This window comes from Rhipicephalus sanguineus, chromosome 1 (assembly GCF_013339695.2).
Source record: "Rhipicephalus sanguineus isolate Rsan-2018 chromosome 1, BIME_Rsan_1.4, whole genome shotgun sequence".
Classification (NCBI taxonomy): Eukaryota; Metazoa; Arthropoda; class Arachnida; order Ixodida; family Ixodidae; genus Rhipicephalus; species Rhipicephalus sanguineus.
The window spans coordinates 212,664,553-212,683,141 of NC_051176.1; the positions used below are offsets into that span (position 1 = coordinate 212,664,553).

At 41.4% G+C, this 18,589-nt stretch overlaps 2 protein-coding genes across 8 annotated transcripts in view; one reads left to right on the forward strand and one right to left on the reverse strand.

Annotated features, from left to right (window-relative positions):
* Positions 1 to 3,833: 3,833 nt before the first annotated feature.
* The window catches only part of LOC119406937 (heat shock factor protein), an 84,451-nt gene continuing 69,695 nt past the window's right edge, over positions 3,834 to 18,589 (reverse strand). For 5 of the 7 annotated variants that reach the window (XM_037673745.2, XM_049419209.1, XM_037673738.2 and 2 more), the window contains 3 exons: positions 12,029 to 12,175; positions 7,238 to 7,277; positions 3,834 to 4,772 (listed from right to left, as the gene is read on the reverse strand). In XM_037673745.2, the coding sequence (XP_037529673.1) occupies positions 4,462 to 4,772; positions 7,238 to 7,277; positions 12,029 to 12,175 (498 nt within the window). In that variant the 3' untranslated portion in view covers positions 3,834 to 4,461. The remainder of the gene's footprint in view (positions 4,773 to 7,237; positions 7,278 to 12,028; positions 12,176 to 18,589) is intronic. The other 2 variants (XM_037673762.2, XM_037673753.2) reach the window with 1 other exon arrangement.
* LOC119407071 (uncharacterized protein C18orf19 homolog B) overlaps positions 10,353 to 18,589 on the forward strand; it is a 579,856-nt gene continuing 571,619 nt past the window's right edge. The window contains exon 1 of the mRNA XM_049419256.1: positions 10,353 to 10,359. The gene's annotated coding sequence lies outside the window, so the exon portion shown is untranslated. The remainder of the gene's footprint in view (positions 10,360 to 18,589) is intronic.

Here is an 18,589-nt window from a genome sequence, read left to right on the forward strand (position 1 = left end):
CTAACGAGGAAGGCTTGTCTGTAGCATTAACCTGCCAACATGTTTCTTTTACCAAAAGAAGGCATGATGAAAAAAAAAAAACCTGAATGCTGTCGGCTCAGTTCGGCCAGCGTTGTTGCTCTTTAACATTATACTATTTAGAAACAGTCTTTCGTTGGTAGCAGCGGTCGCAAAGCATACCATTTGCATGAGTTTTTGGTGTATAGAAGGCAAGGTATTTGGACACAGTATTCTTTTAATTAAGGGTGTTGGCCCTCCTTTTCAAAGCAGCATTGATTCAGTGCTCATTTACGATACTTCTAGGGCAGGTACACTGAGCACAAAGATATATAACACTGAATGAAATACGCACAGGTAGTGCTGTCTTTGTCTTTATCATGCTGGTAATGTTAGATTTCACTTTGGTTGTGTAAAAATGTCTTGTTTCCTGTGCTTTTCTAATTAAAATGTATAGTAAATGTACAAGTTGCTTGTATTGAAAAAAAATGTCATTTGCCTTTAAAGGTTCCCTGCAATACTTTTTTAACATAGTCAGAAAATATTGTTGATCTGTAGTCAAGGCTACTTCTATGAACATGCGAGCCAAATATTTCCCTACACAAAGCAGGAAATGTACAGTTTTGTGTCAAAAACAGCCAAAAATCAATTGCCAACTACGCAGCAGACTGAACTAACATGGGCATTGGCCAATTTCATGATCGTGAACACGTCCTCAGTAATACAGTGTTTCAAGTTTAATAAATAAAATATATATATACATGTCTTCATCTTCAAAAACACCCGAAAAAATCTTTGCACTTACGGTCTTTATCAGTGGTCATCGGCATAATGTTTTGTTTCCTCCTACACTGATGTGAGGTGGCACCATGCATACTACCCATGCAGTTTCCAACATTACATACCCAGAGTTGGCGACTTTTATTTACTGAGCCCATTACGACAATATGTACTGACGCATATTGTCTCCAAAATCATTGGTACGCTTGCGAGTGGCTGCTAGCTCTCTTCTAGATGTCTCGACAGATATCGCTTGGTATTTAGCTAATTGAAACTGCTTCACAATACACAATGTGAATTGGGCTACTGTTTGTTGGTCAGGCTGATGCAGGACAAAGCCAGTGTCTACCGGCACCAAGTGTGTACCTAGCTCGGCCAGACTAGCACGACAGTTGTACATATTTTCTGCGTCGCATAGTATCCAAATAGTACACTATAGCCCGTAGGTACCACGGCTGCCACAAGGTGCTTCCATGTGCTGTCGCCGCACTCATCTGTACCAAAGGTGACGTCAACACATCCAAACATGGAGGAAGGAAAAAAGGTTCTTTTCCTTCGTCCATCCATTCAAAAAGGAAAAGGAAATGTTCAACGCCGTTATGCACGCTGATGCAAGATCTTGCCTCCTTGTCGTCCTCTATGTTGCTTTCAGCACAGTTGTCGGGACAAAAAGAACTCAGTTTCGCCGCAAGGGCGAAGCAATAAATGCGATAGCAACGAATTGGAATGTTATACGAAGTAAGTCTGGCAGCTAACTTTTTTGGATCCTATCTTGTGTAACTCAGCAAAACACTGGTTTAAGGGAATACAGCTGCACCAGGGACCAAAGTGGTTTTCTTGCAGTCAGTGCTCTGAATGCATAGCACAGAGCAGTGCAAGTTTACGAGTCGTCTCCTGATGTCTTTCGAGATAGCACGCATGCCAGTGCTCGTGACCGCACCTTTATGAGCAAAGTTCGCAGTCTCTGCTTGAGCAACGCAGCCCCCTCCCCTTCCAGAAAAGATGGCCGGGGCATTTGCTCCATGCTTGAGGAGCCGGCGACTGCAGGCCTCGTACGCAGGGCAATGTTATCGCATGCACTCTTCGTGCGACAGAGGTGGCTGGCTTGTTTCTCTCTGCTTCAGCCACGTTGGTCCCCAGCGCTTGCGCCGCGCTTTTACTCACGCGTAGAATGTAGAATGTGCAAGGCAATATTATCGATTTGGACTTTATACGGAACATGTCAGTGACGGCAAAAACCTGTCGAGTGTGACCATATAATTGCTATCACAATGAAAAAGTGTTCAGAGCCTTTTTATATTGGCTGCATTTGAAAAAGTGTTGTGGCTGGAGATTGAAGAGGCAGTAGACTTTACTAGTGAGTGAGTCACTCGTATGGTTGCATGGAAAAATGGTGCAGGGCCCCTCTAACGAACAATCTGCTCTGGAGAGAACTTGCTCAAATAGACATGTCCAAATACATGGGAAAGTGGTATCGACTTTGGTTGTTCACCTATAAAAACAATGTTACAAAACTGCGGTTAAATGGAACCCAGCTTTTTCTGAACTCTCACCAATGTTACGATCTACCTCACTGATGATGGAATGGGAAAAGTACGACTAACATGTTGAACAGCAATCCTATCAATAAAGATAGTCTTTCAGGCCGGTATTGACAAGTTAACGTAAAATAAAGGTGTGGAATTTACAACTGTGTTCCTATCATGAGGACTTCCCTAGGCTAGTAATGATCCCTGAGGTGGAAGGGTGTACAGACGGAATTACACTCGTCTAGAGCGGTGGAGCGCGTAGCTGGGGACGCTGTCGTTGTCCGCAGCTTCTACCTCGCCTTAGCTACAAGCTTTCATTCATGCTTGAATTATACCACAATGACATAGCATGCAGTTTGACTATGTTAGGTATCATTACGGCGTCAGTCTTTGCATATTTCTGCAGAAAACGACAGCTGAAGTGGCTGAAGCGGCCGACTGGGTACTCTAGACAAGTGATTCCGTCTGTACTATGGAGTAGGTAGCTAGAACTCGCTGTCTCGCTACGATTACTACTTCGTTCACAACACTAGTAAAAGAACTCAAATGATGCACTTACATGATATAAGAAAATATCGAAGCTTGTGGCAATCATTACATTGGTAGATATTACAGTTCTAGTGCATATTATTGTCTTGGACCAGACAGCAAGAGTCTGCAGAAATATATTGGGTGCGACAACTGGTCATATCTCTCTCTTCTTTTTTTTTAAGGCCAAATAAATTATCTTCTAATTTGAGGGAGCACTACTTGGACAGGTTCTTGGGGGCAGAAAAAACATTGCTGTGAATTCAGACAAGCCTGTGCTGCAGTAAAGCACTTTGTAAAGGGCTCCAAAGGGGTGGTATCTGGCATCCCCTTGCCTTGTCGACAGTTGCACATCGGCCAAACTGAACATTGCATGAATGTCTGCTTAAGAGAACGTGCTAAAAAAAGACAAGGGCACACACGTGGTGTCCCACATTGCGACATGTGGATGTGACACGATTTTTGAGACAACCATCCCAGGCAGGGGTGGAAAAGCTGCTTCTAGACTAGCACTGTAAGCCTTCTTTATCAAAAAGAACAGATCAATGTGTAAGTTCGCCAACAGTCACATTTCTTTGACATTGGAGTTTGACCTGTGCAACTACCTTAGATGTACACATGTCCTTGTCATACTGTTCCGTATGCACACACATGACAAATGGTTATATATATGTAGTGCCTTCCCTGCTACTAAACAGTTGAGTTGCACTTTCCTGCTTTATTGCGTCAGTTTTTATTTTTGCACTAATTTATCTCTTCCGTAATGCAAGACCAACTAGCCCAACAATTAATTCTATAATAGTTAATGGGCCTACAACAAAATGCTTGCACAAAGGCTAGGTAATCGCTGCAAACAGGTTGTTTATACTTTCAACTGTGTAAGAGTAGAAATTCTGAGAAATCTTAGCGTGCAGCTATACAAGTCTATGGCTGGTCAATTGATTAAGAAATTGATGCCCACTAGCAATAACCTAAAGCACATACACAGGCAAAAGCATGGCCAACAGAACAGAACTTTTATTTAACCATCTCCAACCTTGTGTGTTTTTCCACTGCAATGGTGTACAATGTGCACAAGACAGCTGGAAATTTTAAAGTACAATAAGTAATGCAGAAGCAATTGAAATGTTTTTTAATTCTCTTGGCCAACACTGCTGCTCACAGTGTTGGTTTTGCAATGTACTTGGTGTGTGTGAAGATGTCACACTGGAGCAGATGATACAGAAAACAGTTATTTTTTTTTAAATGGCAGATGGGAAAAGGGTGGCAGAAAAGGCATGTTATCACAAGTTGAAACAAAAAAGTGTGGTGAAATCTCACTGTTGTATAGAGAATAGTTATAGGTGTATAGCTCATAAATACACAATCTTCAACACGTGGAACACAATATGCAGAATAACAAGCTACTGCACACCTGTAAAATGCATGCAGATATTGCATGTAAAGGTACTGCTAAGAGGTGTTGGTCAAAACTGAAGGCAATGATGCCAAATACTTGAGACAGTTAATATCCTGTGCTTATAAAGACCAATGTAACATGAGAAACTGGGTAAAGGTACTAGTTAGACTGGGTTCAATACGGATGTAGTTTACTAAGCTCCTTTCCCTTTCAATTTTACAGTCCATTTTACTTTTTGCTATTTCCACGGCGCTTCTTGCTTGGCATACTTCCTTTCTTTCCAACTAAGTGAGGCACAGTTTGCGCCAGTTTGGCGCTGTCTGGTTGCAGGTGCGATGGGGATGCAGATTGCAAGCTTAGGCTCTTCTCAGAAGCAACTAAGAAGCCAGGCCTGCTGACAGATTCAATGTTAGCTGGCATAGATGAGCTGCTTGGGAGTTCATCGTCGGGCAAAAGGAGCTCACTAACAGGCTGAAACGAGGTGTCGTCTTCAATGCCCAGGTCAAGGAGGCTTGGTGTGTACTGTACCACCTCATTTCCTGCAATAGAGAAACAAGTGAGTTGCAAGTCTTTTTTGAGAAAAACAATAACTCGGGAGGAAAAAAAAAACGGCATCCATACTAGCAGGGGTCATCTCGTGAAAAATTTAGTTTGCCTGGTCTGCAGTGCTGATGAGAGAGGACCAAAATAAACCAAATTGTCTCCAAAATTAAAAAAAAAAAAGTTATTTTCATTTAGGATAGAAAGTGCTTAGTTGCCTTAAAAATAATCTCAAACGGAATCAATACACCTGTCACACCTTTTTCATGAAGCAACTCTAGAGTTCCTCAAGCTTGACCGACCCCTGCAATGTTCTCTTCACATTATGCACAGTAGCAAATATTCTTTCATTAAATATTCTTTCTTCAGAAGCTTAGCCCGATGAGCAGGGCATGTGGGGAATGCTGGCCCATCTTGTGAGGCTTAAGTACCATTTCATAGCCAAAGCAGTGAGCAGCAGCACTGTCGTGATGATGCCGTGCTACAATTTTGCATGCTTCCCTCACACATTGTATCTTGTTCAATTTCAAAGCAAAATTACTGACTGACCAGCACATCAAGAAGGAACAATTTCCTGCTGCATAACTCTACAAAAATGATCAATTCTTTACATAAGTGCACTTGGTGCATTTTTGGCCTTGATGGCAAAAGTTTTCAGGGCTTTACTTGATTTCAAGGTCACACCCAAAGCACCAGCTTTTGTCATCTGTGATGATTTTTAAAAGAAGGCCTGGGCCACTTTATTTTGCCTTTAAAATCGTGGCACAAAATTAAACGGGTATTTTTTGTTGCTTTCTTTTTGTCCTCTGTGAGCCAGAAGAAACATCTGAGCAGCACACGCTGAATTCCATACTCAAAATTTACTCTTGAGAGCTCCCCCTCATGCCAATAGCTGTTAAAATCTTTTAGCGAGGTGATGAATCTCACTAGTTTATTAAAATTTTTCAACATTCTCATAGGCACAACTGGCTGAAGGTTGGCCGAAATGATGATAGCCATTCAATGCTCATTTTTCCTCTTTTAACTGCTCAAACCACTTAAAGATGTGTATGAACAAAGGAGGGGAATTTTTAAGGGCTTGTTCTTTGTCTGGTACAACCTTACTGAAAACCAACAGACAATGAAGCCATGGAGGGTATAGGGGATGTTAATTGTGCTGATTTAACTGTATAGTAGTAATTATGACATAAATGTGAAGAAAGTAAAGTGGACGAAAAGACAACTTTCGTCCACTTTATGCATACGACGGAATGGAGCAAATCACTGCTGGAAAATATGAACCTGATTTGGCTTAATCGCAATCCACAGTGCACCCATTTGACACTGGTACAGTTAAAATTCTATTTAATGAAACCCGATTTGACTAAGTTCCCAATCTAACGAAGAAACTTCCATTCACCAACAGGAACCCATAGGGTTCAATGTTGTCGTCAACCCAATTTAACGAAGCTTTTCCTGAAGTAAATCAATAAAAATGTGGTGATTTCTTTCTAACTTTGACACAGACGGGGGGTTTCCTTCGAGCGTGTGCTCTAACACTGCCTAGTTAAACCGTGTATTGCCCTAGTCATGACCCTAGTTTTATTTTGACGAGGCTGCACGCCACACCAATGCACAAAAACTCAACATTCCATAGCATTCTAATGTACCAGATTGTGCTAGGGGCAGCAGTGCTTTACTGTCTCTGTGAAATGCTCCCACAGGAGTACTACAGTGGTTGCTTTCCTTGTCTCATGGTTTATGTGAAAGATGGCACTGATCGTCTCCTTTCAACTTTCTTGCTTGTCGGCCTGCTCGCACAATCACTGCTGTCATTCTACTCGTCTTTGTATGACGGCAGCTGTCACAGCTTGACGTGACCAGCTACTTGGCCTGCATCACATGAACATGGGAGGCTGCATGTCTGAGCTGCCCTCGCGGACTTTTCAAAACACTTGCGTGGATTAGCGGCAAACACAATGCCGCAGTAGCTTTTGAGTGTCACTACGTTACAATATTAGAGTTCTAAGGACTGAAAAATTCCTTTCCAAATTTTATGAATTTCTCGATTTAACGAAATAATTCGGGCATAGTCATGACTTTGTTAAATCTAGTTTCTACTGTATTAGGCTTCTGCAATAAATTTGTCATTCACAGCAAGAAGAGAGCACTTGTGAGTAATACAGTAAGAAAATGAGAAAAAATTGAAGTGGCACAACCTATTTGGGACTATGGTACCTCTCATGTGACATCGGCACTGCTGATTGAAAAACAGTACACAGAGCAGTTATATGCAGGTTAGACCAACTTGCCTCCTGAATGAAATTGAGAGCATCTTCAGGACCTTCAGCTGCAATTTTCCGTGCAAGGGCAATATGCTTTGTAGTGAAAGCAGCAGCTAGTAATGTTACCAGGAAAATACTCCCCGATTTTCTACACTATTTGTACTTTAAAGTTTATATACAGAGACAATAGATGCACTCACCAACAGTGTCTGAAATAGAGCTGCTTTCAGTAGCCAAGTCCTGAAATGAAGATAGCACAATTTGTGTGTTTACCTCTAAGCAGAAGGCAGTCAACACAAATTTAAACAGAAATGTTGCGTTGTTGTTTGAGAGGTGTTGAAAAGCATAAAAATAACACACTCACTTCATACAAACAAATAAGAACGCATATTAAGCTCCCAGATCAGTAACGCAAGTAGAAGAAATCAGTGTTACTATGATAGGCTAATGCAACTATAAAAACATTCAACTGAGCATGTAACTGAAAGCTCTATAGCCAATACGGACATGAGTTAAGATTGGAGGGAGGGAAACAGCACAAAACAAAAAAAGGGGAAGAGGTAGACATGGCGTTACTGCTTTCCCCTCTAAGAGCACATATTAAGCTCCCAGATTTGTAACACAAGTAGAAGAAATCAGTGTTACTATGATAGGCTAATGCAACTATAAAAACATTCAACTGAGCATGTAACTGAAAGCTCTATAGCTAATACGGACATGAGTTAAGATTGGAGGGAGGGAAACAGCACAAAACAAAAAAAGAAGAGGTAGACATGGCGCTACTGCTTTCCCCTGTAAGAGCACATATTAAGCTCCCAGATTTGTAACACAAGTAGAAGAAATCAGTGTTACTATGATAGACTAATGCAACTATAAAAACATTCAACTGAGCATGTAACTGAAAGCTCTATAGCTAATACGGACATGAGTTAAGACTGGAGGGAGGGAAACAGCACAAAACAAAAAAAGGGGAAGAGGTAGACATGGCGCTACTGCTTTCCCCTGTAAGAGCACATATTAAGCTCCCAGATTTGTAACACAAGTAGAAGAAATCAGTGTTACTATGATAGGCTAATGCAACTATAAAAACATTCAACTGAGCATGTAACTGAAAGCTCTATAGCTAATACGGACATGAGTTAAGATTGGAGGGAGGGAAACAGCACAAAACAAAAAAAGGGGAAGAGGTAGACATGGCGCTACTGCTTTCCCCTGTAAGAGCACATATTAAGCTCCCAGATTTGTAACACAAGTAGAAGAAATCAGTGTTACTATGATAGGCTAATGCAACTATAAAAACATTCAACTGAGCATGTAACTGAAAGCTCTATAGCTAATACGGACATGAGTTAAGATTGGGGGGGGAGGGAAACAGCACAAAACAAAAAAAGGGGAAGAGGTAGACATGGCGCTACTGCTTTCCCCTGTAAGAGCACATATTAAGCTCCCAGATTTGTAACACAAGTAGAAGAAATCAGTGCTACTATGATAGGCTAATGCAACCATAAAAACATTCAACTGAGCATGTAACTGAAAGTTCTATAGCTAATACGGACATGAGTTAAGATTGGAGGGAGGGAAACAGCACAAAACAAAAAAAGGGGAAGAGGTAGACATGGCGCTACTGCTTTCCCCCTGTAAGAGCACATATTAAGCTCCCAGGTCTGTAACACAAGTAGAAGAAATCAGTGTTACTATGATAGGCTAATGCAATTATAAAAACATTCAACTCAGCATGTAACTGAAAGCTCTATAGCTAATACGGACATGAGTTAAGATTGGGGGGGTGTAGACATGGGGCAACTGCTTTCCCGCTGTCTGCGCTTTCTTTAGGTGTTGTGTCCATCCCCCCACTAACTCTTAACACTTTTCAGTCCGTTGTCCTTCCCGACAACGCATCACGGCCGCAGCGGTCTGTTGTTGGGCAGTGCTGGACAAGCTCATTCGTGGTTGATTCACGCGCACCTTTAAAAGAGGACGTAATCTTCTTTTACTTGAGCTTTGCTTTCCTTAGTTTCGGAACGCAACGGATGGAAGGCAGGTTGAGGTTTCGGACCTCAATGTGTTAAATTGTGTCTTATTGGCTTTCAGTTACATGCTCAGTTGAATGCTTTTAGCTGCATTAGCCCATCTTTGTAGCACTGACTGTCTTGTGTCTACCCCCTTCTTTCACGCCATGTGTTTTTTTACTTTTTTTTTTACTCTTAAATCATATCACATATATGCATTCGATATATAATAAAGTTCAAAGAAAGACATTATTCATGCCATTCCTTCTTTAATAGCATCATGAGAGCTTAATTCACAGTGTCTTTCTGTACAGTCACTCGATGGACATAAGCTAACAACAGTAATATACTGACAACACATCAATGCATATTACCCAGATTTTTCACGATTCATGCAGTAGCCTGTTGCAGAAAGCCACCATAAAAAATAAAGATATCTAGCAGTTACACAAAGTGATGCAGTTTGTTGCACATGTTATATCTAGTACATCTTCAAAACAAGTTCATGGTGAAGATGTGGATTTGCTCCTGTGTGGTGCATCTTACTGTTTCCAAAAAGATATCAAGGGAGGCAACTAAAAGCCTGCTGTGCTATTTCAAATGTTAAGAGTGCACAGAGTTATTGGGAATCTCCGGTCTCGTGAATACACTAGACAGATTGGAAAATAAGAGTTTGTCTTTCCCCGACTAAAAAATTATATTTGGTTGGGTACTGATGTCGGAATATCTGATAAAATTTGTCTGGACGTTCAAGTTGTCCATGTAAAACAAGCGACACAAGCGTGTATCTGTACGGCAAAATTAGACTATCCTAACTGTGCAGAAATGCTTGACATTATAAAAACAAGCGACGATAAACAGATGGAGCATCTACGCAAATTCATTTTGTGTGGCACGGCAGTGGTTGTCGGCAGAACTTATCTTTATTTCTTAGGTAGCAACTGACCATACATCCTATCTACTTGTACACAACATAGCCTGAGAATTTCAAGTGGAGGGTTAGGCCCATAACTCTGCCTATGTCACTGCTGCAATATACAGGGTGCTTTTTTTTTTGACAATACAGAATTTTTATAAAAATACTATGACAGTAAGGCTCCTGTCATTTTCACACACGAACTCCACATCGAGGCGGAAATACTTTTCTACAGCTAAAATGTCATTGACATGATTGCACGCAGCGCGCATGAAGCGTGACCGTTCTGTTACGTCAGACAGGAACAACTCGTGATCAGGCAGTGATGAAATTTGAATAAAGGCGCGCCGCAGCCATATCATTTCGTGAAGAATTGTAAGTTGTCTCACTTGTGCAAGTGCATCGCCTTACTTTTGCGTGTAGTGTTTTGTGTTTATATGTTTCTTTCGAGCTGCCTGGGAAGGATAAAACTCAGGGGCAGCCACTACGGTGCTTCTTCTTGCAGACAGGCAAAACAGTTTTTTGCGCATCTTTACAGTTTAAGAAAGAAATAGACAAGCACTACACATCACACACAAACAATAAGCTGTCTCCTTGTGTATTTCAGAATGCTTGCAGATTTTTCTGACCAGATTCTGCTTCGGCGCATCTTGATTCAAGTTTCACCACTGCCTTGTCACGTGTCGTTCCGGTCTGACGTAACAGAACGATCGGGCTTCGTGTGCACCCGGCACAATCAGTTTCGATTTCTTCCTTGAAATTCGATGATGAATTTGCTTGTTAGCAAAATGCTTGCCAGTGGCAACTAAAAATCTTTAAGCGGTAAGGAATTAATGTTACAAGGCAGAGAATTTCAAATCTCTGTATAGCATTAAAATAAAAATTTTTTATGACTATGCTTTGATGACTGTTTAACATCGCCACACAAATTAATAGATGTCAAAGGGAAGTCGACTGCCACCTCCAAGTACGTCTACAGAATAAACATGAACTCAAATCTGCTCTAAATATGGCGATATGCTTTTTCTAATGAAGTAATGGCATAATAAATGTGGAGAGGTGCGGCCACATCAACCAATGTTTCGGTTGCACCTCTCTAAGCACTTTGATGAATAAAAAGTGTTGCAAAACTATTCTGATTAGCTGATACTTGGCAATGAATGCACTACACATGCAGATAAAACTCCTGAGAACTGCCGTACAGCATAATCTCACAGATATGAAAACCAATGATAGAGATTTGAGTAAGGACCACAGTTCATATATTAGGCTAAATTGGTTGGCTTTTCGGATAATGCACAGACTTCAGCAATGCCGGATGATGTGAACAGGTAAGTTACAAATGGTAGCAAATGGTGCCGTGATACGTATAATTTTCCTGTCGAGGCTGTGCATACATCTTGCTCAACATAAAAAATTTTGTAGAGATTTGAAAAAGACCACAAACTTTACACACAACAGTGTTGTGAAAACAGGTGGTGAACTTAGATTGGATAGATGGTGCTTTCCATTGTCACTGCCAACACAACACAGCACCTATATGTTGCCAAACATTTCTGTCTGGAGACTGCCTCTTAACACCTATTGGCTTTGTTGTCATACTTTGCTCAATGCACTCATGAATCTCCAATGTCAGCAAGTTCCTGCTTTACTATGCTCACTGCTTTGGCAAGTCAAACAGCATTCGGCAGATGCACATCAATCAATTACCTTACCTGAAAAGCTGTACAGGCACAAACCAGTATTGTTCGTCAAAGTGGGAGACAAAACACGAACCTCAAGGCAGTTCCAAGCATAAAAAGCTGCCGCATTCAAAGTGAGTGGTGATGCTAGAACTCATATTCTATAAACATATTTTAACTTCCCTTTGTGTGAGGGGCACCGGCAGCAATGCAAACATATGACTATATTCAAGAATACGCAATGCCAACAGCTCTTGCGATTGAAAAAATATATATGTATTGCAGACACTCTAATGGCCACAAAGGATGCTTAAGTTCCTAGCCCGAATACATTTTTGTAAGAAAGTGAAGACATAAAATGTGTATATTCACTGAAATTCTTACTTCGACAAGTTCAGTGAAAGGCATGCGCCGCTCATCTCCTTCTTGCATGAAGCTCTTCAGCTCAAGTTCATCCTTGGCATTCACTATAAACTCAGTAGGTAGCTTCTTTTCCTGAATGGATGCTTTGTTTCGTTCCCTTCCAATCAACTGAAAACAATTCATCACAACATTGGGCACCATTTTAGCAAGTTAAACATGCTTTTGTGGCCCTTCTTTCTGCCTTTTTCGATCATTTTATGATATAAAGAAGCAGAATTAGGCCTGTGCGAATATTCGAGCACTTCGAATATTCGAACGAATATTACAGTATTCGAATTCGCTTCAAAACAAATTTAAATTATTCTAAATTTCAAAGAAAAAAAGTTTTTTATTTCTTGATTGATTTTGATTAAACTTCCTGAGTTTATGTACATTTGTGTGCTAATTTCAAATATGCAATTATTCTTCTAGTATGATGTGTAGATTTTAAAATACAAAATATTTCATGTGCCTTTTGGGGAGCAAGATTTCTTATAAACCGAGTTAGTTATAAAGTAAATCAGCCATATCATGATAATCTGCAATCGCAACTGTGTGCAGTGCAACAAAAATGGATGTTCTAAATCCATTAGAACAAAAGTTATGATGTGCTGAACATTCACGAGTGAAATTCTAGCCTGAAATTTACTCACTCGCAAATGTTCAACATGCCATAACATTTATTCAAATGGGTTTATAACATCCATTTTTGTTGCACTGCACAGAGTTCGATAGCAGATTATCGTGATATGCTGATTTACTTTGTAACGCAGTCAGTTTAGAAATAATCTTGCTCCCCAAAAGGCACATGAAATATATTGTATTTTAAAAACTACACAGTATACTGGAAAAGTAATTGCATATTTGAAATCAGCACACAAATATATATAAAGTCGCCAAGTTTTATCAAAATCGATCAAGAAATAAACATTTTTAAGAGCAGTGTCCCCCCTTAACCGCATGTAACCCCCTGTAAAGGTGGTTTCACTGCAGTGGAGGGGTGCTATATCGTTAATGCACCTATACAGGGGAAATCTGCACTGCTGCGAAGCCCCACTTCAAGGTTAAATGAACATATTACCCTCACATCGATTCATCAATTTGTAAGTTTAAAAGCTAATTATATCGGCTTATATGCTCTAAGCATAGTGTTTTAAAACGTGACATATTTTACAGGTTATCACTTGCATTCTACCTAAAGTCAAATCTTGCTACTATTCAAGGTTGCTTCCCTCTGAACCAAAAAGAATGACATTTGCCCATGCCTTTTTTCAGTTTTAAAAAATATTGTGCAGGTTAGTTGGGTCATGACAAATATGCTCATTTTTCTTTATAATATGTGACATATACTATTCGAATTTGATTCAAAATCATTTGACCATATCATTATTCACTTCGAACCTAAAATTTACTATTTGCACTTGCCTAAGCAGAACATATTGTTATGCGAAAGCAATCAGAGGCCCAAAGCGTATTTACAATTTATTTGCACTATGACAGGCACGAACAAGATGGCTAAGAGTGCAGCAGTCTCAAATCATGTCATCTTCCTCAATGTTGTTCTTTGTCTTTCGGTATGAAATATAGAAATATAGCTTGACCCCTGGCTGCTGAAACATTGTATCGGTGTTTTCTATGGTGTGGCTGAGCGGCACAGTTTAAGGCGGGACACATGAACAACATCTGTAGACGGTGAAGCGAAGGCAGAGGAAGATGCATGTTGGCCAATCTCATAGGCGACGTCTGCTACTTTGCGTAACACATGGTAGGGTCCTCCTTTACCGGGAAAGTAATTTCCAGGAGAGTCTCATGTCGAGAGCCTGAGTCCTTAAAAGTATAAGGGCACCCAGGGTAAAGGATACATCACGATGATAGGGGTCATAACACTGCTTCTGGTGGTCTTATGATGCTATAAGGTAATTACAAAGAATCGCATGTGCTTTTCGAGCTCTGGAGATAGCATCATGGGCGTACTCAGTCAGCGAATCGATGGCAGCCGGAAAGATGGTGCCAAAAGATAATCTTGGGTCATGGCCAAACAAAAGATAAAAGGGTGAAAAACCAACTATATCGTGGAGGGAGGAACTGTACGCAAATGTAACAAAGGGCAATACAATGTCCCGGTGTTGATGATAAGAAACATACATATCAGCTATTGTCCAGTTGAATGATTCAGTCAAGCTGTTTGTAGGCATAAGCCGTCCTAAATTTATGTTTTGTTTTGCAGGAATGAAGCAGGTCATCAATAACTCTTTAGAGAACATCTGTAAAGGGGTGGTGCCACCAAATTTTGAGGCTATAAAAAGCCTGCTGTTGGCTTCCTCTGTACGCAAGGACACTCAGCACGAAGTGTTAGACAGAGCAAACGTTTAGAATATATTTTAATTCGCTTCCAAAGTGTGCCTAAATGCTCATTCTCGGGATCGAGACCCAGTGCTAGCATGACTGACACCGACGTCGCTGTGTAGGAAGTGTAATGAAAGTTTTCGTGATGTCAGATCATATTAAAGCGACGTGCAACAAGCGGTGACCCACAGCTCCGCTGCACCAGGCAAGCAAGAGATCATCGGCTGTGAACCTACACTATTTTTTCTCAGCATCATGCCGAAGTAGCCAAACTTGCTCGCATTTTGAAAAGTACTTCGCACTGTCACGCAAACCTACAGAAGAGACTTTAGAGAATTTTGGTTGGTTTGCACACTTATTTGCTTTAGCATACCGGGTTACCGTAGCTGTAAACGTGAGACCGGATAGGTGGGGCCACCTGGCAACGCTAAGATGAACCATGCAAGCACAGAATTGTTGTTGCAGAAATCGAATGTATTCTACTTCTCTGATGGTGTAAATTCTCAGCAGTGACATATTTCTGAATGCGTTATCTTTTTAAACATTTTCTTCCACAGTCACTTAGCAAAATCAAAGAAACACACCTATAATTGTGGTCGCACGAAGCGTAACAAGATGTCGATACCATCGTCTGGTAACCCAGTCCTCTGCAAAGATCTCTGTGTATATCGGAATTCCGCAGACGCTAATATTCTCTGTTAGAAAATTTAGCAAGTTTTGAAGGCATCTGGATGGCAGTTGCTCGCGTGTGTGTGCAAGAGCAGACGATGCAGCACTGCGTGCATCACAGCTTTGTGGCCCCACAAGTTGAAGCTTCCTACACAGTGACATCACTGTCCAACTCGGCGCCCAGAAACCGAAAGTCGTTCATATAAATAAAACAAATTATTTAGCGTGAATGCGTGAATCTTGAAGTGTGTATCATGCTTCCTAAAGCAATAAGAAACGTTTACAACAAAGAACGTGCAAGCCACAAATTTGAAGGCACCACATTTGAAGGCACCAATTTGAAGGCAGTTGATGAGAGGCACCATAAGGAGGATGATGTCGTGTAGCACAAAATCAGCAATGTCCATGGCACAGCAGGTTGGGTTAGAGCCTGCAAGATTGCGTATCGGGTTGTGTAACCTGTTGTCACAGCAATCCACCTATTTCCTGAAGCAGAGGCTGGGAAAGATCCCAGGAGGTCAAGAAAAACTCGGAAGAGGGGGTCAAAGGGAACGTTGAGTGGCTGGAGGAATTCATCAGGAAGCACAGGTTGTTTTTTTCAGCGTTGACACAGATCTCATGTGGTGACATAGCAGCAGATGAAGTGATGAAGACCACGGCAGTAAAATCAACGCTGTACACGGTCGTATTTCCAAGCGACTCCAAGGTCACCAGTAGTAGGGACGTCATGCAGCTGGCTGATAACGTTCAAACGTAGGCGAGAAGGGACAGCCAGGAGTACTTCACGCCAATTTGTGTCGACGTTGTGGCGGTCTAATGTGCCATCCACAAGCACGAACAGGCAAGTGGACGGGTCAGGTGTTGCAGAATGCAGCTTCTGAAAAAGGTCGCATAAGACTAGATCTCAGTGCTGTTTGTCACGGATGTGGCTGAACACTTTCGTGACCGTGCCTATTCCCATCGTTAGTACACTAAGCACGACTTCAAGTTCAAATTCTGGCGCTCTCTGAGCACTTCTGGACAGCTCACTCCCTCCAAAGGGTAAGAGACAAAGTACTTCATCAGTTTCGCTTTTGAGTTTTTTTTTTCCACCGTGAGGGAATTTTTAAAGCTCCTTCGAAGTCGGTGAGGTGAGCACTCGTGGTTTCGGTAATGGCGTTGACATTGCTCACGGGTGCTCCACGAAAATGGCGAATTTCAATGGATTCCGACGAATATGAGCGGGAATCTCCGGATGATGATAGTAGCACAGACACGGAAGACTACTTCGATTCTTCAGACTTCGGTACGGATGGCGATAGTGCTTCAAACCACCCCGCAACATCAGCAGGTATCTGCCGGTAAGTTTCGCTCTCCACTCGGGACATTTTATTGCTATTGCGCATTGATGTGGATGTAGCCAGTGCGTACTAAAGGTCACAGCTCTTATCTGCAAGGTGTCAACTTCGTTCGGGTGGGAGAATTTGGTGCCGGCTGCAGAAAAAGTGGAGTTTTCTCCGCAAAGACGGTGAGGAGTGGACCTTGATCTAGCACTTTCGAGTGCCGCGCGACGGCTTCTTCATGTTGTTTTTCACCGCAGAAGTTGTCAGAGGGTTATGCAACCACACAAATAGGTATGTGTGGATGTATATTTTCGTAAAACCAACACGCAGTTAGAGGGACGGATCCTGGAGGGAGGTCAGTGAGGAGGAGATGTTCAAGTTCGTTAGACTTCCGGTGTACACAGGAATCGTCCAAGTCCCACGCCTTACTTGCTACTGGAGTCGACACATATTTCCAAGCCTTCTTCCATCATCAGTGATGCCACGGAAAAGGTTCAAGGCGTTGCTTCCCTTCTTGAGTGTCTCTGATATAGAGAAGACCACCGTCGCATCCCACGGGAAGTTTCACTGCGTGCCTTCTCTACCGCAACACATGAACGATTCATCCGCGCTATTTTTTCAACTGTGTCGGAACCTTTCCATGGCTGATAATGGTACAATCAAAAGGTCAGTCTGGTGCTCAGCCTTACATGAGGGACAAAGCGGTCAAATGAGGATGCAAATTATGGGTTTTGGTGGATTCGGAAACAGGGTACACTGTTCATATCAACGTATACATGGGAAGGCGCCTCAGGGTCCCCAGCACCAACTACAAAAAATTGAAAAATACCAGAACTGCTACAAGGAAAGGAAAGTTGAGCAGAAAAAATATGTTTTATGCGAAACATGTACAGCCAACCTTTGTTTCACAGCATCAAGCACCTACTTCATGAAGTGGCATTATAGGCACTAGTGCTTATATTTTTGTACTATTAAGTAACTTGTGTACTTACACAGCTCATATTTGCAGTATTATTCAATTAGGGTCTTTTATTTAAAACGTATCTTTTGAATTTTTTTAATGTTTACCTTGTGCAGATAGCATTGATGTTTTTATGAATTTTTTTCTTCTTGCTACATTTTTCTTTGGTTTGATAATTTTTGGATAATACTCAAAATAAATCTGCTGTTTAAAACTGTTGAAAAGAACAATTCTTATTCTATAATTTGATACCCTACACTTTAGCATCAATTAATTTCTGTGGCAGGAAAAATATATTTCCTGGACTACCCAAAAACAACCAATTTTTTCGTGGTCACGAAAGTGTTAAGGAGGGATGTGGGGCCTAAAAAACGATTTTCGAAAAAATATGCATTTTTAAGTTTGAGTTGTTTGGGATTGCTGGCTCATTTTAAAGAACATGCTCACCAAGTTGGGTTGTTACCTGTGCAGCAGAAACTAATAAAACGAATTCTTTTCATAAGACGTTGGCATGCATTTGCTGTCGAAAGCGTCTCTGAAACGCTTTTTTCGAGACGCAGCTGCAAAGCGGGCAAGAAGCCGAACGCGAAGTGAATGCCCATGTCAGGACGCTTGCGTTTCGCGCCTTTTAGTCACGGAAGGCCTTCTGTCGAGAGTGCAACAGAGGACAAACAAATAAATTAAAAAGGCACATTCTTAGCTGCGGCGACAGCAGAGCCACTGGCAAACCACAACCAAAGCTAGCATTGGTGAAAATATGTCACGTGACAATCTACCGCTGGTTTCGCGCCAATTCTAAGTTACTCCTGCTGTGTTTATGTGCTACTTGCTTATCTGTTCTTTCTAGTCCATTGCGATCAGCGGGTGATCTGTTTTGTGACCAACGCATGTTGTGAGCAACATTCACAGCTCAAAAGCTGCGCATAACTGAAGACGATTGAATGCAACTGTCACAGAACAGTGTCATGTTGAAGAGTTGAAGAGGAAGGCAGTAGCTGTGCAGCAGGTCACTTTGATTAATTTATTTTGACCATCGAAATAAATAGCTTGTTGAGAAATCTTTGAACTCATTTTTCTCAGTTCACACTTTTGGAGAGAACAAGCCTGTTAGGAAAAATATTATTTCCCTATTTCTCTGCCATTAGCTGCTTGCAAGCAGGGCCGTACCCAGGAATTTTTTTCGGGGGGGGGTTTGCGTGTAGAACGGCTGCCATTTTTTAAGATTTATACTGGCTTATTTTCGTG